The sequence below is a fragment of the Quercus robur genome, chromosome 12 (genome assembly GCF_932294415.1).
Source record: "Quercus robur chromosome 12, dhQueRobu3.1, whole genome shotgun sequence".
Lineage (NCBI taxonomy): Eukaryota > Viridiplantae > Streptophyta > Magnoliopsida > Fagales > Fagaceae > Quercus > Quercus robur.
In genome coordinates, this window is record NC_065545.1 from 19,989,641 (window position 1) to 20,010,412 (window position 20,772).

Sequence of the window (20,772 nt, forward strand, 5' to 3'; positions counted from 1 at the left end):
TTTGGTGTCAACGTTCTTCCTTTCCCAAAATATTAATGGTTTCTGTAGATTTTTTATTTGTTTTTTGTTATTTTTTTTTTCTGGTTATTAAACGGCAAGGATTGATATATGATAAATAATTGTGGGGTGTGAAAAAAAAAAAAAAAAAAAAATATATATATATATATATATATATATTTATATATAGATTATTATTGCATTAAGTTTTGACTGCATATGTTTCTAGCAATAAATTGTATGATCATTGCAGTGCGAATCATATGGTGATTGATTGGGCCAATATAACAAACCAATAAAACATGAATTATATGTCTTTTTATTTTCTCTCCCTTCTTTCAAGGAAGGAAGAAGATTACAATATTCTTATGGTATGAAGAAGGTTGTTAGTGGAATACTTATTAAAAGAGCGTGTACGTCACCTAACAAAATTATCACATAAAATGAATGAGGCGTTCTCAGTTCTTTAGAACCTAAACTCTTCCATACATCTACCAGAAAATAAGCATCATTCTCTTGGCAATCCTATATTTTAGTGTCGTCCCACTAGAAAGAGCTAATTTTTTGAAACGAGCAGTCCTTGAATGTACAAGTATATAAATCGAAGCAAGGCCAGTCTGAATCACCTAAAACCATTCTCTTCCCTGTTTTTGTTATAGTTGAAACAGATAGGGACTACTAACATGGAGAAACTCAACATTGTTACAATAACACTCTTTGCAGCATTCATGTTGCTTGTGCCCAAGTCAGAGTGCCAGGTTCAACCTCCGCCAATGCCAATTCCGACTCCAACTCCAACTCCAATGCCAAATCCAACTCCATATTATCCAAATTTCCCTCCACTCTGTGCATCACAATTTCAACTGGCAAACTATGCATGTTCTCGACTCCCCCCCTTCTACCCAGTCCCTCCCCCAACACCAGTTTCTCCTGTTGAACCATCTCCTAATCTTCCACCGTACGCAACATGGTTTCCTAATGAAGATGATGACGATGATGGAGGAGATGATGGTGATGAGAACCATCACAGGAGTAGGCATGGACATGGACATGGACATAGACATAGGCACGAGCATAGGGAGAGCCCTTGGTATGGCGTCTTCGCTCCCCCCACCCCGCCTGTCAGCCCAACCCCGCCTGTCGGCCCAACTCCGCCTGTTGGCCCAACACCACCTGTCGGCCCAACCCCACCTGTCGGCCCAACCCCGCCTGTAGGCCCAACCCCACCTGTCGGCCCAACCCCACCTGTCGGCCCATTTCCTCCTGTTGGCCCAACCCCGCCTGTTGGCCCATTTCCTCCTGTCAACCCTGGCATGTCACCTCAAGAAGAGAATTGTTGCCGGTGGGCGCAACAGGTGGACAGCAAATGTGTTTGTCAAATTCTATATCAATTGCCTCCCTATGCAAGCTTCCTCCTGAGGCCTGTGCATGAAGTCACCCTTGATATTGGTGCTGGTGAAGGTTGCAGGGTTACTTATACTTGTGCGGGGACACTAAGAAGAGCTCATTGATTATCACATAAATTTACGTTATGATGCAAGGCAGTGCTTATAGCAATGAGGAAGTAATTATACCAATGTTTAGTCTAATTATGTTTGGTTTTGTTGGTTTAAATTATGGTTATCTGCTAATACTACCTGGTCTTGTTACTGAGTGCTAGTTTGTTATTTACTAGCTGTTTCTGTCTGTACCAATTTGATAATTCATAATAAATTAAAAGAAGTTGGCATGGGAATGTACCAAAATGTTCATATTCTTATCCATCTTTATATAAGAGGAAAATGCAGTTTTCATGCACAGAGAATAGAAATATAAATGGTGTTTGAGCTTTGATATCTGCTTGTAAAAAACACAGATGAGAAGAGGCCTGAGTTTGATAGCTCAGGTCTTCTCATAGATAAGCATGGGCATATAGCTAGTTGGACATTTGGGATGCAACACTGCAGTGGCAAAACTAAAAATTTTAAGCTCGGGGCCAAGTAATAACAAACTTAGAGTGATCATATGGGAATAAAAAAAAGTTTTGGACATTTTTGCTGAATATGTATGTATCAAACTGAAAGAAGGCAAAGAATAAAAGTTCACCACCATAAAGGGATTTAAGTTTTAACCATGTCAGACTTGCTCGGAAAAAACCCAAACAAGAATAGTTGAGATGGAGATAGACCCTTGAGTTGAGTTACAAATGGCCCAAGTAGCAAGATTATTTGGCGAAGGAGTTGACATTTTGACAATTTAGTAATGTAAACAAAAGAACTATAAGGAAAATAAAAGATCTTCAACAACGCTATCAATTTCTCAATACAAAGATTCGATATCTTCAACTTTGGAGACACCTATATACTTGTTGCAAAATTGAACTAAATTATAAATGTAAATTTTAAAATTTTGGAAAATGTTTTACGCCAAGCATCTATGAAAGCACTCAAGTGATTGCCTGGTTGGAAATTGGAATCAACCAGTTAGATAATCACAATTCACAATTGTGTAGCACGGTTTCAGCATTAGCATTCTTTTTCTTTATCAGGTAATGATTTTTCAGCCCAAAAAACAAAAAGAAATGTTTTTATTTTTTGTATTTTTTTTTCCTTACTTTCATGGTCATGGGAATTCGGTGCCAACTTTTACAGGATCGCTTTAGGAGTGTCAAATGGGTGGATTGGGGGTGGGCATAATTAGGTTGGGTATATAAAACCCATTTAACTAATTAATTCTAACCCAAATTTAACTCAACCCAATTATTATAGGTAAACTCCAACTCACCCAATTACCCAATTATCCAAATTACCAAAATGCCATTAAAGTGAAAACCCCCATACTTTCTTGGCTCCACTCTACTTTCCTGGAAAAAGGAAAAAACAAAGAAAAAACTTTTCTTGGATCTAAAATTTCTTTTTCTGTCTCCTCCATTGCCTCCCCACTTCAATTCTGACCAAAAAAACTCCCACTTCTGCTCTCTCTTTCTCTCTCTTTGTTTGATTTTCGATTGAGATTTGATCTGAAATTTTCGAGAAATTTTATTTATTTTTTCTCAGAGATTTGCTAAGGCTAACGAGAAGATCGACGGTCAAGATCGCGTGAACCAATATGACGGCAAGGAATACGAAGACTCCTTGTCGTCATCGATGTTGATGGAGGACTTGGTTTCGTTGTGCGGTGTTGGATCCGGAGCGAGTTCGAGCGGTTTGCGGGAGAACAACGAGTCAAGGAGCGAGATTGGGCTGACGGAGCATTTGACAAATATTCTCGTGGACAAAGGGGATGGAGATTTGTTGCTTCAGCGGAGCGATTGAGAGGACTGCATTCTTCAATGATTTGTGCTCGGTCAAAGCGGATAGCAATACGGCGCCATGATTGGCGACGAAGAGAATTTTGGGTTCATGGGTTTTGGATTGCTGGGTTTGTGGGTTTTCGATATATATATTTTACTTTTTTTACTGGTATTTTTGGTTCTTCTTCGCATAGATTTTTTGGTGTTTGATTTTTTTTTTTGTGCAATTTTTTTTTCTCAAATCTGAAAATCTCTCAATGAAATTGTTGGCTTTCCGACTAAAACTTGATTGGAGGCTGAGAAAATGAGGGAAAATGAGAAAACCCTTGTGAAACCCTAAAACGCCTGAGGGTTGGGTTTCTCTCTTTTTTCTTCTTCTTTTTTTTTTTTTTTTTTTTATTATTAATGGAAATGACTGGCTTGAATTTGGGTATATTGTTTTTTGGGTTAAATGGGTATCAATGGATTTTTAGTTAAAACCCAATAATCATTGGGTCTAATTGGGTTGATACTCATTTAACCCAACTAATAATTGAGTGAGTTTGGATTCAATTAGAGTGGACAAATTTAGGTGGACAAATAAATTTGGGTTTACTTTACCGCCTAGACTCCGATCGCATCGCATCATTCATAGTGGACAAAACTAAAGTTTTCTTATCTGGACAGCTAATTCCAAAGATTCTAGTACTGCTATCAAGAGTGAGGCCCCACTTGGTTGGTATTCTTTGCTCCATTCAATACAATGCTTTTATCATCAATTTGTTTTTTTTTTTTTTTGATAAGATCATCATCATCATCATCAATTTGTTTGTGAGTCAATTCAAGTAGGTTCCAAATGGTTATGTTCCAAATTAAAGAAAGTGACTAATGTCATTTTGGATTATTCTACATCTGCTTTTACATACAAAAAGAATAATTGGCTTACAAGTTGTTTATAGTAGAAGTAACCGGGTCTCAAAAAAAGAAAAAAAAAAGAAGTAATCTGTGTCAAGTCCCATCATATGCATTCCACTCACCAAAAACTTTCTTTTCTGCTAGTTTAAAGATAATAATAACAATTTCATAGCAAACAAAAAAATTTATGTAAATTTTTACAAATTTAATTAGGTATAGGGCCCCAGAAGCCCGAGACAAATTCATTTTGGATTATTCTACATCTGCTTTTACATACAAAAAGAATAATTGGCTTACAAGTTGTTTATAGTAGAAGTAACCGGGTCTCAAAAAAAGAAAAAAAAAGAAGTAATCTGTGTCAAGTCCCATCATATGCATTCCACTCACCAAAAACTTACTTTTCTGCTAGTTTAAAGATAATAATAACAATTTCATAGCAAACAAAAAAGTTTATGTAAATTTTTACAAATTTAATTAGGTATAGGGCCCCAGAAGCCTGAGACAAATTTATTTTTGGTTAGGTAGTGGACATGTTTCTTCTTTAATCTCCCATTGAACAATTGGGGTTTAAAAAAATAATGGCTGCACATCAAAGACAAATATTTGTCTAAAAGCCTCAAATCAATCATTAAGTGACCTATAATTTGAAGCCTTTCAAATTTTAGTCTGATCAAGGTCAAGGGGTCAGTTTTGCTTTTTATCTTGTGGATCCATGAGCATTTCCTTGGGCCATTTATGTTTGGGATATATTCTATGATTGTGATTGGAATCATTCGTCTTGAAAAATAGCAATGATTTTCTAGATCAGACTGTCCAATATATCAATATTCCTACTCTTATTTTCTTTTTTAACTTACATTCTAGAATAGATTCTATGTCATTTTAGCATAGTGGTGTGGCCATATCATATGAAGAAACCAGTTATGTTGAAGAGTTCCTTTCTTATTATCGATTAACAAAACAAGATGAAAGTTAGGAAAAGAATTTTTAAGATCCACTAAACTTTAACTCCACCATTCAAGAAATTTTAGGTTAATATAAGTGATTTCTTATTGTTGTCTAATAAGAAATATGGAATCAAACTAGATGATAAAGAATCATTACTGTGGAATAGACATCATAGACTCAAGTTTGATCATCTGCATATATATAAAGTGATCTCTTAGTAGAAACATAAGTTATAGTAATATTATACGGAAAGAGTTTCAAAACCACATTTATCTTACGGCTTTTCTTTTGAAAATATTGTGTTTCTAAACCTTACATGAGAATTTAAAATATTTTTTGTTTTCATGCTTTCAAATTAACCATTAACAAGTCAATTAATTATCATGAGTTGGACCTATAAATCATGATCTTGAAAATCTAAATTTTAAAAGTGGACCTATAAATCATGATCTTGAAAATCTAAATTTTAAAAGTGTCATTATTTTCGCATTAATTTGACTAACACAACAATTTTTTAATCAATATAGAATTTTCAACCAAATCTATGATTCTTTTTCTTTTTGCAAAGAGAAAAAGATTGGATTCATGACCCCTTGTTGACTATACTAGAATCCTTCAAGTGAAAGAAAATCACTTCCAAATTCAAGTATCCTCATAATAAACTTGTTTAAAAGAAAACTTAAACTATTATCGAGGTGCTTCACACATTAAGAAGTAATTAAAACTACTAATATCACTTTCGTTAAATGTTATGCAACCCTATAAAAAGAACGATTTATTGCAATAAAATTTTTAACTTTAATCAATACACACTGACACTCATACACCAGCCAAAAGAAAAAAGATTATATAACTTTTGGTAGCTTATTTGTATGGTATTTATAGCCAAAAAATTAATTAATTTTAAAAAAATAATTTTATTAATTTCAAAAAATAAAAAAATTGATAAAAAGGGACAAAAAAATTAAAAAGTAAAAATTTTGAACCCAACAGACAAGTTGTAATAACGATAGAATTGGAAAAGTAAGTCAGCGCACTGTGTACGGAAGATGCGCGTGCGTGCGGTGTGTTTTCGCCGCCACCATGGATTGATTTTTTTGGTTAAATCGCCACCATGGATTGATTTATATCTCAAAGTTGCTTTCTGACTGTACGGCCACTATTAGGGAGCATTAACATTTTTTCTTTCTATGGATAAGTTCCTTAAAAAGAAAATAAAATCTACACTCCTAATTATTACATTCAGATTTTTCTTTGAATGTCTTAATTATTAGTGGCTTGGAAGTTTAGAAGGGAGAAGAGTAGAGAAGAATAATTATCCTACACTTTGTTTGGATGTTTTTAAAATTAGTAAGGGGGAAGGGAGTAATTAGTCATTCCTTTTGTTTGGATGTTTTTAAAATTAGGATGGAAAGATAAGAAAATGATTTTGTAAGGACTCAATTTAGTAACCACCCAAAAATGATATTGGGTTCGTACGTTAAAAGACCCAAATAATAAAATTTGTAGAACATGAGCTTGAAAGGTTAGGCCTTGGTCACTGAACGGTGGTTGGTCATGGTGTTCATACAAATTTAAACCACATTCGCTCGAGGAGTCTTTCTCCTCGATACGGTCTGGGAGGCTCTGGTTCTTGGCCTTTTTCCCAGCCCCTTTTTCTGGACTGCTTACTTCTCCTTTTATACTAGCCTTTACCCCTTCCTTCAACGTCCACATGTAGGTTCAACTTTCCAGGGCTGATACTTGTCCTATCAACCCATACCCAAAGTGGTTGGGGGTGGTTGTAAAAGCCGAAAAGTATCGCTCTGTCTGGCGCATAGTATTTAATTGCAGTAATGACAGTCTTTCCTTTGTCCTTTGTTGCCATATTGTCCAGGGGTCCTTTCTTTATCAACGCGGATTTGTTCGGACTTCCCAAAACTATTCCTATACCGTTCTTGCCCTTTTTTTTAGGAAGGCCTTGGAGATGTCGAGGACGGAGTCATCCTCGGTTATGTCTCAAGGCTACTTGGACTTTTATTGTATGTCCTCGGCTATATCCCACCTCGGCTCGGGCCTTGGGCCCTAAGGTAAAATGGGCCAAGGTCACAATTTCTTTGGCCCCACAATAGCCCCTCAAAATCCTGCTACCCGATCTCTTGATCGGGGAGGAGGGTTTTGGTGATGTCGGGCCTGTATCATGGCCAGCTTTTTCCTTCATTAATATCGGTATCTTTTAGTTTGCCTGGGAAACGCTCCCGGTCATGAGACATTCATTTAGTTTTACTCACGTCGCGCCTCTGTCGTTTCAGTGTACGAGGCGCGCTTTTAATAAGCTCCTTTCACGAGGCGACGCCCATTCAATCGGTTGTAAACGGTATTAGGAGTTGAGCGGGAATTATCTTGTTCTGAGCTTTCCTTGGAAATCTGTACAAATTAAATGCCACCAGCCTTGCCTTCCGTATAAGAAGCAAGGCAAGAGGTCACTTCCTTCACGCACAGACCCTTCAGTCTTTCTAAAGTCCTAAACCTCTAACTACACCCAAAGTTTTCCTTATCAACATAATCAAACTTTAGAGTGTGATATGTTTGAGGCAAAAGCGGGGGTGAAGGAACCACATCCTCTCCAGAAGCACCGGGTCCCTCTGAAACTTAAGATGGCTCGGTCAGGGCAGGGTAGGCAGAGACTCAAGATAGTTTTCCTCTTCCTTTAGCCAAAATCCGAAACAAGTGTTAATCGCATCAAATTTTTGGTGCTACGGAGCTGGGGTTGCTCATCATCAGTACCATCCGCTCTCTTTCGAGCATAGCTAATATGGCACCTACGTGATAGGAGTCAGGGCTAACGTAGGGATTAAGCATCCCTACTTCTTCCTCTCTTCCTTCACTGGTGCCTCATTTCGCCTCCTTTTCTTCTTCTTTCCCATCACCGGATCCATCCTGGTGCTTTTACTTTTTCCTCTTCTTCTCCTCATCCATCAAAGGGGGTCACCCTCTCATACTTCATCACTACTGGAGCAGAGTTTAGAAAGATTTGTCGTTCCCTTGTATCTTTTTATTTTTGCTTTTGTAATTAGCTTCCTGTATAGGCTTGTTTAAGCCCCTCATTGTACGCTGTACTACTTCTTTATATTAATAAAAGTTGACATTATTTTATTCTATGTATTCTTTCTTTTTTGCAATAGTTATGCTGTGAATGGATGTGATATATATATATATATATATTTTTTCTGAACGATACTTAGGGTCGAACCCCTTGTTAACAAAAAAGCAATTATTTTGAATTTACTGAGACAACAGGCACAATAAAGCCAACCTGAAAATGGTTATACGTATAAAACTAACCGAGATAGCAGACGAACGTTCTGTATTGCATATGGGGCAATCATCTGGGGATGGGTAACCCAACATAAACTATCCGAGATGGTCGCTGTGTGCTACGATGCTTTACCACGTTCATAACAACATTCATGGCCTTAACCATTTTTGGCATCCGGTCCGAGGACCGAGGTATGACTGTACCGGGCCTAAATACTAGTTTACATCAGTTTCCTTAGAGTTGGGGATCCGAGGATAGGACGGGATTTCTATTCTGTTTAAGACTTAATCTATTTTCTAATAACTAATTTCCTCATACGTTTGAGTCCGAGGACCCTGCAATACATTGGTTCTGTCCAAAACTTAACTTTTTAAGTAGTTGGTTTCCCCATAGGTTTGAGTCCGAGGACCATACAATACCTTGGTTCTGTCCAAAACTTAGCTTTTTAAGTAGTTGGTTTCCCCATAGGTTTGGGTCCGAGGACCATACAATATCTTGGTTCTGTCCAAAACTTAGCTTTTTAAGTAGTTGGTTTCCCCATAGGTTTGAGTCCGAGGACCATACAATACCTTGGTTCTGTCCAAAACTACCTTGGTTCTGTCCAAAACTTAGCTTTTTAAGTAGTTAGTTTCCCCATAGGTTTGAGTCCGAGGACCATACAATACCTTGGTTCTGTCCAAAACTTAGCTTTTTAAGTAGTTGGTTTCCCCATAGGTTTGAGTTCGAGGACCATACAATACCTTGGTTCTGTCCAAAACTTAGCTTTTTAAGTAGTTGGTTTCCCCATAGGTTTGAGTCCGAGGACCATACAACACCTTGGTTCTGTCCAAAACTTAGCTTTTTAAGTTTGGGGAGATCAGCCCCTCGGCCAAGCCGTGGGACATTGGTTTAGGGGGATTAGCCCATCGGCCAAGCCTCTAGAACCATCCGCACTACTGACGCTTTGAAGCGTAGCCCATAATGGAAGAGCGTAGCCCCTAATGGAACTTTATTTTAGAGCACTATAACGGGTTGTTGGAGGTGATGGGGGGACTTTCTCGACCCACCGCCTGTGCCAACCCACAAGCCTTTCCCACAGACGGCGCCAATTGTAAGGACTCAATTTGGTAACCACCCAAAAATGATGTTGGGTTCGTATGTTAAAAGGCCCAAACAATAAAATTTGTAGAGCATGGGCTTGAAAGGCTAGGCCTTGGTCATCGAACGGTGGTTGGTCATGGTGTTCATACAAATTTAAACCACATTCGCTCGAGGAGTCTTTCTCCTCGATACGGTCTGGGAGGCTCTGGTTCTTGGCCTATTTCCCAGCCCCTTTTTCTGGACTGCTTACTTCTCCTTTTATACTAGCCTTTACCCCTTCCTCCAACGTCCAAGTGTAGGTTCAACTTTCCAGGGCTGATACTTGTCCCATCAGCCCATACCCAAAGTGGTTGGGGGTGGTTGTAAAAGCCGAAAAGCATCGCTCTGTCTGGCGCAGAGTATTTAATTGCAGTAATGGCGGCCTTTCCTTTGTCCTTTGTCGCTATATTGTCCAGGGGTCCTTTCTTTATCAACGCGGATGTGTTCGGACTTCCCAAAACTGTTCCTATACCGTTCTTGCCCTTTCTTTTAGGAGGGTCTTAGGGATGCCGAGGACGGAGTCATCCTCGGCTATGTCTCAAGGCTACTTGGACTTTTATTGTATGTCCTCGGCTATATCCCACCTCGGCTCGGGCCTTGGGCCCTAAGGTAAAATGGGCCAGGGTCACAATTTCTTTGGCCCCACAGATTTAAATTGACAAATTTACCCTTATTTGAAAATGGAATTGCAACTATGGTCAAGTCTATGATTAATTTGTTAGATTAAATAATTATAACTATAGCATGCAATATTTTTTTGATAATTTTTTTTTCTAATGTGAATTAAATAATCAACATTGGTCTATGATTAAATTTTTTTATGCTTTTTTATTATACTAAAAAAACCATCCTTAATTGATAATAATTAAAATAAGAAAAAAAATGTTTGGTTTGTTTGTTTACTAAGAAAATCAACAAAATATTAAATTTTGAGTGTTTCTCTCATTTATTATTATTTTTAATATTTTTTTATTTTGCTTAGAACGTGAATTTAATTTTTTTATTTTATTTTCCCCTTTCTACTACTACACCTCGATTTCTTAGTCCTCTCTCTCTTTCTGTCTCTCCTCCTTCCATTTTTCGGGAAAATCGTTTTTCTTTTTTTCCCGAGAAAATTTTAAAACCACATTGCCAAACCAATGAACATCAACAACAGGAAGAGCCTAATAACCCAATTGGACCTTTCCTCCAAAGCTTCGAGCTAATCCTCCCATGGCTGACCCCAATAGAATTAGCCAACATTTCTCTAACCTCCAAATCCCTAAACCAACTCTCCAAATCCAACACTCTCCGCCGATCCTCCGACGCTTCCAGATCCTTCGAAAACCTCTCCATCTCGTTCCACAACACCATAGATGACCACCCATATGCCCATTTCATTTATACCCTTTCACAACCCCAGCGCCAATCATGGGGTTCATTGGGTTTTAGCAGCTCAAGTAGACTCGGTGTGGAATCGGTGAGTTTGGTGGACGAGTTGGGGCACAATGTGTCTGGGTGTGATTGCGAGAGGTGTGACGATGAGGACCTAGATGGGTGTCCTTGTTTTTCTGAGATGGATGAGTTGGATATGGGGAACGAGTGCAGACTGAGTTGTGGGTGTAGGTTGGAGTGTGAGAATAGGTTGACTCAGCGAGGTGTTTTGGTGAGGTTGAAGATTGTGAGGGATAGAAGGAAAGGTTGGGGTTTATACACTGTTTTTGGTTCATTCTGTGAAGTATGTGTATCAAATCTCTATTTGGTTGCTCGGAAAATGAACTTTCTAGTGTAATTACTAATTTTTTGCCTTCTTTAGAACCTTTTGAAAAGAACAGAAAATGAAATAATGTGAATTTATTTTATATAATCAGTTTGTAATTTTGTTAATTTAGAAAGGGTAAATTGGGAAATTTATTTGGTCAATAATTTATCTACTCTATTCTCCCTCAAAATCTCTCCAATTTGGGGGAGTTAAAAATGAGGGGTTAGAGGTAGTTGAAACCCCTCCAAATCTCTCCCTCTCATTCCTTAAAAAACTTCCAAACAAGGTAATTGAATTACTCTCCCTCCCTTTACTCTACTTCCCCTCTTTTTTTAACTTCCAAATAGGCCATAAGGAAAATTAGAGGACAAAACAAAAGAAATTTATCCTTAAGAAAGTTAGGCATTACTTTTTCCTTTACAATTGATTACATTTTGTCGAATTTGATCAGCTTGTGTATGATGGGATCAAGTTATAGGTGTTTTAATGAGATTTTCAACTATTGAATCATGGATTATTAGACCGTGATCTCGTGATTATTTTGTCAAAAGTTAAATACTCCAGTTTTTAGCTTTTTTGCCTTTTGTACATACATATATGTACTATTAATGACCTTTTTGCCACTACCGCATACATTTAGCATAATGGTCACTTTATAAGTACTAGTTCTTGTGGAATGAGAGAGAGAGGATAAAGGCTGTGATTCAAGTCTATAAAAAAAAAAACTTCACACACATATACAAATGATCTTTTGGCTTAATGGCATCTTCATTATCCTAATAAGTTCACCTAAAATAAGTAAATAAATGATGAGTATATGTTACTTTAAGCTCAATGAGAGAATATTGTTAAGAGTTTATGATGTTACTTCAATTGAAATCTAATTGGATTTTCTTTGAGTTTGGGCTTTTAATATATATATATATATATATATATATGAGTTGGATTAAAGTTACATCTGGTGTAACTTTGAAAATCCTACTATTGAATTACATGTTCTATATGTTCTTAACACTCATACCAATTTTCATGTCAATTGGATGTTATTTACCATTCAACCTATAAATTCATCTTTTATGCATTATTTTAAATTACAAAAACTTGAATTTAAACAATTGATTGATGATATAACTATTAATTTTTGACCATTTTGAAATTTTACAAGTATGGACAATATACGAAGATAATGTAATCTAACAGTGAATTTATCACAATTCACATCCAATTAAAAAATATTAAGTAATATAACATTGCTTAAAGTTACACTTGGTGTAACTTGAACCCAACCCCCCCTCTCTCTCTCTCTATATATATACATACATACATATATATATATATATATATATATAAAAGGGGATGTAAATTTGGTGACAAAATTCTTGGCAACATAAACTATATTAAACTTAAATAAATAAAAGGGAAAATTACAAAGTTGATCCCTATCCTTTACAACATATCTCAATTTGGTCTCTAACATTTTAATTGTGTCAATTTGGTCTCTAACAATTTTAATACTGTGTTAATTTGGTCCTTGCCGTTATCTCTTAGATGGGAAAAGTTGATGTGTCAAACGAAATAATAAAAAATGATTTTCCATGCCACATCAACCGCTAACTATACTGCCATGTCAGATAAAAAAAAAAAAAAAAACTGAAATTGAAATGTTAAATGACGCATGGCAATTTACTAATCCTACGGTTAAAAAAAAAAAGCCCACTTATTAATCTGTGTAATTTCCTCATCTTCTTTTCCTCACCTCACCTCTCTCTGCAACATTGCCAGCTTGCCACCATCACTTAAGCATGAGAAACCCATCGATGCAAGCTTTGATTCAACCCAAGATTCCAAAGAAAATAAATCCAACACCGTCTCCCTTCTCTTGACCTATTACCTAGTAAGATTAGAATTTTTGAATAAAAAAACATTGAAAACAACTTTCCGGATCTGTTAATATTAATCATTGTTAAATATAACAATACAAAAATCTGAAGACAATACTAATATCAATTCATTCGAATCATATAGACATTTACAAATTTAGATCACAAACAATAGGGAACATCACTACATTGCAGAAGCATTATGCCCAATCTCGAACAGCAAACAATCCCAATCGGCAACCTTGTTGCTCTACTTTGCATCCTGTCTTACTGGGTAATAAAGTTCAGCTACCCAATCGGCTCTTTGGCACCTCCTATCTCTAGCCACAAACCCATCCACACCATCTTATAATTTCCACATTTTCTTGTGATCAACCTGATGTGTGTTCCGAAATTTCTTGACGTTGGTGAAGTGGACTATGGGAGTGGACTGGCGGAGGACAAAAACTTCTGAATTACTAATTTTAATTTGTTTTTTTAAAAAAAAAAAAATCTGATTTGGTAAAATAGTTAGCAATTGGTGTGGCGTGAAAAATCAATTTTTATTGTTTCTCATTTGACACATAAGCTTTTTTCTATTTAAAAGATAATAACAGGGATCAAATTGACACAATATTAAAAAGATTAGGGACTAAATTGACATAATTAAAAAGTTAGGAACCAAAATGAGATATAGTATAAACGATAAGAACCAACTTTGTAATTTACTCTAAATTAAAAAAAAAAAAAAAGAAAAAGAAAAAGATGTATATGGTTGGAATCATAATTCACAAGTAGAATGTTATCTTGTTTATATAAAAAAAAAGAAAAAAAAAAAAAAAAAAGTAGAATGTGATCTAATACAAAATTTGGTTCAAAAAGTAGATCTCCGTTGTCTCTCTCTTAATTATATCGTCAGAAGCAAGTATCCACCTTTTGCATCCTCTGATAAGTTGCTGTTGCAATGGCTGCTCCTACATTCCTCATCTTAATGCCTGCGACATTTGTAGGTACCTTGGTGGCCAAATTGTAAAGAAATTGGCCAACAATCTCACCGCTTGGTCCAGCTACAAGCTCTTCCCATGCCTTATCTGCTTCTCTTCCGTGCTTTCGAAACACTTCTGTGGCGTCAAGCCTGTGCATATTCCACCCTTTCATATTTCTAAGCCGGTGAATTTTCTCCCTTTGGCGGCATGCTAATTTGCAATTATTTTCCTTAATGTGACATATTGCTTCTTGGAGTAACATTGCACGTTGTTCTTTGTCTAAAAATTGTTCACTTCGAAAATATAGATCGAATTCCGGAACCCCAATTGCCCTTCTAATCCCTCTTGAGTAGTCCAAATTAGGATTGAACATTTTTCTTACCTCATCTATCATGCCCTTTTCAAGCATTTGATCAACTCGCTTTGACACAAATGAGTGAAGCAAAGGCATTGACACATCCACCCAAAGAAAGCAACATTCATACTTTGATCTAAATATAAAATCATCATCATCTATTAAGGCTTCAATGTAAGAATTGGAGCCTCCAACAATGATTGGAAGGCGGCCTTGTCCTACAATTGACTCAATCTTATGTGATGCTTTGTCACAAAACTCTGTTACCGTGAAATCAGCATTAGGATTTACTATCCCTAGCAAATGGTGAGGCACACCACGTTGCTCTTCTACAGTGACTTTGTTGGTGACTATGTCAAGTCCCTTGTACACTTGCATTTTATCAGAGTTGATGATCTCGGCCGGAAACCGACTAGCAAGATCAATGGAGAGTCTTGACTTGCCAGTTCCTGTTGCTCCCATTACAATCACTACCTTTTCTTTGTGTCTTTGAGGATTGAAGAGATCCATTTTCAGCCCACTAGATGGAAAATCTAGAAATGGTTGTGTTTGTTGGCACATGAATGTGGAAAATGCCATGATGAACCTAATGAAAGAAATAACAAATAAACAAAATTGAACATATAAATATAATAACAAAGCTTGCCCTCTAAATTTTACCAAACATCAAACTAGAACAAAGAAAATTAACTTGCATTTGTGATGTATGAATCTAAATTATAGAAACCTCACCTTCTTGATGGATGAGATGTGACAATCTGAAGAAGTATGAATAGAAAAAATGTTTGAAGATGATTAATGCTCATCAATGCTAACTTCGATCAGAGATTTGATCAGAGTGCCATGAACATGAAGCAGCTAGACAAAAATTTATATCATATGAATTCATATTATCAAGAACTTTGGGGAATTCAATTTATAGATCGAGGAGGCTAAGGGCAACTAGGCGGGCAATTAGGTCTTTACGACTTTTTACCAGTAGCATCAATTAAAATAGTCAAACACTAAGAGGAAAAGTAGTCTTTATAATTATTCATCAAAAAAAAGAAAAAAAGAAAAAAGCAGTCTTGATACTTATTCCCTTCAAGAAGTTTCTTGCCTCCTTTTTTTTTTTTTTTTAGTATAGCTTAATTTTGTCTTTCATCAGTGACATTTGTTGGCATCTTGAGTGCTTATATGCCTTTCCACGCAAGGTATTGCACTAGATAGGTGTTAAATAGTGGCATAGGGACTAAACAATATACATGTCTTTCTTAATTAGTTTTTGTTCTTTGTGATGAAGATGTGAATACTGAATAGTTTGTGCTTATGGTTTGTTAATTTAAAAAATTTTGTATAACTTTTTAAAATATTACCTTTTTATTAGGTACATGTTTATTTTTGTAAAGGAGCTATTGTGATGAGAGGAAACAGTACTTCTATTTCATGGTACGAATATAGAGACATAGACCAGTAGGCTTAAAAAAAAAAAAAAACAAAAACAAAAAACAAAAAAAACTGTGAAATCCCATTAAGAACAGTACTGCTCATATTACAACCTTAAAAGGTATTATTTTTCTTGGAGTAATGTTAGGGGAAGTCTAGAGTCCCATAATTTTTGACACAATTTGTCACGTGACGAGTTGTGAGTAGTGAAGATATGGACCCACTATTTGACCTTCATTATTCATTACTCGCCATATGATGAGTTGTGACAAAAATTGTGAGACTTTTTATGTTCCTAGTATTTTCCTTTTTCTTGTCATGCCTGCACTAACGCCTATCCAAAAAAAAGGATAAGGGAAAAGGTTCATCCATCATTACAAATTCACAAAATTATACGATGCACTTTCTTTGAGATTCTTTTAACTAATTCCGGATTTCTTGTATTTTGTCCTATTTTTTCTAACGGGTTTGGTTTATTTCCAGTATTTTTTTAATTGGAATTTCATTTTGTTTTAATAAGAAATTGTCACATCACCCACTAATTAAATAAACGGTGGAGATTAAAATCCACTACCACTTGTCGTATACTTAAAACAAAAGGAAATATTCGATCGAAAAGTTACTGGGTAAGCTAAACTGTTTTCTAACAAACATCCGGTTCCACTGTCCAATTGGTTTGACATATTCAATTTTCAGTGTAAAGTTTTGGCATTAATTCTAACATAATCATTTCTTAATTCAGGCCAATGACTTCCTTGTGGGGGTTGGTGCACTATCTAGATTCATTCTTTCCTACTCTTTGGAAAACAAAAACAAGAAAAAAAAAATCTTATTCCCCTGAATAATAATAATAATAATAATAGTAAAACTTTTGGTGATCGAGGATTAGTTAGAGCACAAATTGTACTTATTATTCAAAAATTTCAAAACTTTTAATTAATAAAATTTAAGAAACAAGAATAAGAAGAAAGTCACATAGTAAAAAATTTTCTGTAAAAAATTCACCCTTCCTTTTAATATAAAAAAAAAAAAAAAAAATCTCATCTCTATCATTTCTCCCCATTCTTTAAATTGATGTATTTAATTAATAATGGAACTGGATTAATATATATTTACATTATTAATCTCGCAAAGCTATCTAATTATAGTTAAAAGTTGAAACTAGTTTTTGGTTAAATTACACCATCCTCCGTGAGGCATAAGAAAATGAAAATGACCACAAAATTTTACAAAAATAACAATCCCCTTTTGAGTTTTATAATTAAATAGCAAATAATAATGTAATCCCTATCTTGCCATAAAATTTACCCTTGGTTGAGTGAATATATTTCTAATGAGTAATATACTATAAACATAATAATTTTTTATAAGAACAATTGTGTTGAAAGGTTTTATTGGTTCTTATTAGGACTTATTATTAATATCACTTTATTATTCACATTTAACAACTTGCCATTTCAACAATTATAAAATATTTTGTGAAAATTGTTGTGGCTCTATAATTATTGAACTCTAATTTTTTTGGTATGAGGTAACTCAATGGCAAAATAAGGGTTTCATCAATAAGTCAAGCATAAGCTATGATCTTATTGCTTAGTGGCATATTAATCCACAAAAATAGAGTAAATCAATTTCTATATATATATATATATATAAAAGTAAATCAAGTGCAAAATAAAAATTATCTAGTTTCTATTATGCTTATGACAAAGTTCAAAGAGGATTGTCTTCACAATTTTACGCAAAACCTAAATTCATATATGCAACACGAGTTTCATCCTAAAATTAATGGAGTAGTGGATGACTAGATCCTTCCTCTCTATAAATACTTATACAATGAATCTCTCTTTTCTCTCATTCACTTTTTAATTGTTTTCTTTTCAAATGATAAAGGTACACTTTCACCCTTTTTTCCCTCTATTCCTTACAAATTCAATTGGCCTTTAGACATTAATTACAAGATACAAGTTCACACTTCGGAAAAGTATCATTAGGCTACAAGACCAAAGTGTATTAAATTTTGAACATAAGTTAATGTTAAAAAGTTATATAATACAAAATACAAATAAATAAATAAAAGCACCTCAATCGAACCAAAGTGTTCTTGACTACTTGTAATGATGTTAACAACAAATTAAGTAAGTCGTCTTAACAAAGTTTAATTGGGCGTTACAAAAGGTTACAGTAAGATGACTATTGCCTCAAAAAAGATGACTATTGCCTCAACAAGTTGAATGTCAGCACTAAATTGTTTTTTGAAATGGAAAAAAAAGTACTTTTAAGCCCTTACTTGTTCCTCAAAAAAAAAAAAAAAGATGACTATTGCCTCAACAAGTTGAATGTCAGCACTAAATTGTTTTTTGAAATGGAAAAAAAAAGTACTTTTAAGCCCTTTGAAGTGACTTATAAAATAAATCTTATATATTGATATATCCTAGTTATTTATTTATTTGTATTTTAATTGCAACAAATGAAAGAGAAGTGGATGAAAAGTTCCAACTAAGAAACCTTTTTATTTTTATTTTTATTTTATAATAATTATGATAGAATTTTATCTCTCCATGATTACTGATAAATGGAACTTTTTTGTATATATATATTTTTTTAGAATAAAAATTTATTAGTTGAGTTAACCTTTCCGATTTACTTGCATTGTAAATGACAAAAAAAGGCCTTCAATTTGATCTTGGTTTTGGGTTGGGTTGACTGAGGTGGCGATAGTATCCAAATCCAAAACAACAAAGTGAGTGGGATTAAACGTGATTAAAGATAGGAGTAAAAATTTGTAGGCTGTCCTATAAATTTCATGCACGAGTGAGATCAAAATTTTCATCAACATCATCACATCAATCAAATTCAGTAACAAATATCAACAATATTCCTTCCTTCACGCCCATTGCCCAACATGATAAGAAGTTATCTTCAAATTGAAAAGCTCCTATATATATTTATATTGGCGACGAGTGTTGTAGGATCACGCCAACCGGATTTATGGGGATAGAAACATAGAATGCAGTTGTAAAAGGTAAGAATTCAATCATTCCACCAATCATAGCTTTCCCATCTGAGCAGAGAATGGATATCCCATCAATCAAATAAAAAAAGGAGGTGCTCATCATAGTGCGAGTTATCAATGGGCCGGGGGTGGCTCCTTCGTACGTAACCTTTAGCCATACAACTCCAATTTGGAACCTCTCTCTCTCGCGTGCGTGAGAGAGAGAAACTTTTGGTCCACGTCAGCATCCCTGTTCTAAAGTGTGCTCGAGGCTTTGTTCTCTTCTCGGTGTGAGCCTCTGTTTCCATCCTATTAGAGGACTTCTTTATCCTTCTTGTGGGTTCGATTTGTTCTTTATGGCGTATTTTGTTGTATCCTATGAGTTAGCCTTTTGGGTTTGTGTCTCTCCCAGGCCACTCTCACCTCTCAAAGACCCCTGTGGAATGAGTGTCAGTCTAAATCTACCTTGAACTAGTTCGGATCTAAACTTTTTTGTGCCAAAATATTTGAATTTTATGGTCTGTTTGGATGAAAGGGGGAAGAAGGGAGAGTGGAGGAGTGTAGAGTGAAATTGGCTAAAAATAAGTTAATTTTGTGTTAAATCTACTCTACTCTACTCTATCTAACTCTCCCTTAATCCAAACGGACCATTAAGGCTAAAATTCTAGCACGATGGGTTCCTCCTTTTGATGATTGAGGATACGTGTTTGCACCGTAGGATAAACATTCTCTTCTAGATTTGAGTTGGATTTCTTGTATTGATGCTATGATGTTAGTAGATTTTTGTATGAGAGTTTTCATCTCTCCTAGCATATAATGCCCTTATATTTATCTTTTACTTGTATTTATTTGATATTAGCAATAAAAATTGATGACACACACACGCATATATATATAAGAGTAATACTACCGACACAAATTATTTTACAATATTTTTACAAACGGTTGATGTGACAAATTCTTACTAGTTCTAACATGGGCCCATCACTAACATCGCATTTTTACTTGCAATAACTATTTGGAAAATACTAAAGCCACATCAGCAATTTGTAAAAATGTTGTAAAATAATTTATATCTGTAGCATTACTCTATATATGAACAATAACTATTTAAATAAACATTTATTATTACAAACTATACATTAATATATTTGTAAGAAAACATTTGCATTGTTAAGAGCTATGTAATTAATTAAAAGAAATGTATGATGTGAATACAATGAATCTTTACTATTACTTTGGTTATACAAATGAAAGAAATATCATATATTAGATAAAAGTGATGACGTATTAACAATGAAAAGGGTTGTTTACTGTTTAAATTATTTAGAACATGCTAAACTATTGATGAGACCATTACCTCCGTTGACTTTATTGATAATGACATCATCACTGACCTGTTGCGGCACCTTCACCATCACCATCACCAACAGCAACAACAACAACAACAAAGAGTGTGCCTCTTAATGTTCATGGATTTTGTGGGGTTTATAGTCGAGATTAAAGCCATTCAGAATATTGAGGGGCATTAAAGTTAATTAGTTTTTGCTTGGGGTCAACTTTACTTTGCACACATTTTACTATTTTAGGTCACAATGGGTTGCCTCTTGGCAAAAGAAGATTATTTGCTTTATTTGGGCATGAACTTTAGATTCTGTGGCTATATGTATTCTTTGGATTACAATTTAAAATCCTAAAAATAGGTTATTATGGGTCTGATCACCTCTTTTTTTTTTTCTTTTCTTTTTTTATATTCCATTTGAAGTCATGCTATTTATCAAAATGTCCATTTTTACTTTATATTAATATTGTATTTTGTATTCCTTTATTTATTTATTTTTCATTCCCCCGTTTGAATTAACTTAGATTTTACCCCATCATAAG

The 20,772-nt window shown here is 35.0% G+C and overlaps 3 protein-coding genes across 3 annotated transcripts; 2 read left to right on the forward strand and 1 right to left on the reverse strand.

Annotated features, from left to right (window-relative positions):
• The first annotated feature begins 575 nt into the window (after positions 1-575).
• Positions 576-1,534, forward strand: LOC126708258 (vegetative cell wall protein gp1). The gene has a single exon (XM_050408060.1). It carries the CDS (start codon positions 681-683, stop codon positions 1,506-1,508), a length of 828 nt encoding a protein of 275 aa, XP_050264017.1. The 5' UTR covers positions 576-680; the 3' UTR covers positions 1,509-1,534.
• Positions 1,529-11,373, forward strand: LOC126708259 (histone-lysine N-methyltransferase SUVR3-like). The gene is made up of 2 exons (XM_050408063.1): positions 1,529-1,656; positions 10,572-11,373. Exons 1-2 carry the CDS (start codon positions 1,529-1,531, stop codon positions 11,296-11,298), a joined length of 855 nt encoding a protein of 284 aa, XP_050264020.1. The 3' UTR covers positions 11,299-11,373.
• Positions 11,374-13,861: 2,488 nt separating this feature from the next.
• LOC126710141 (adenylate isopentenyltransferase 3, chloroplastic) lies at positions 13,862-15,429 on the reverse strand. Its single transcript, XM_050410523.1, has 2 exons — positions 15,201-15,429; positions 13,862-15,054 (listed from the first exon to the last, which is right to left on the reverse strand). The coding sequence occupies exons 1-2, from the start codon at positions 15,272-15,274 to the stop codon at positions 14,043-14,045; spliced, it is 1,086 nt and encodes a 361-aa protein (XP_050266480.1). The 5' UTR covers positions 15,275-15,429; the 3' UTR covers positions 13,862-14,042.
• Between the last annotated feature and the right edge of the window lie 5,343 nt (positions 15,430-20,772).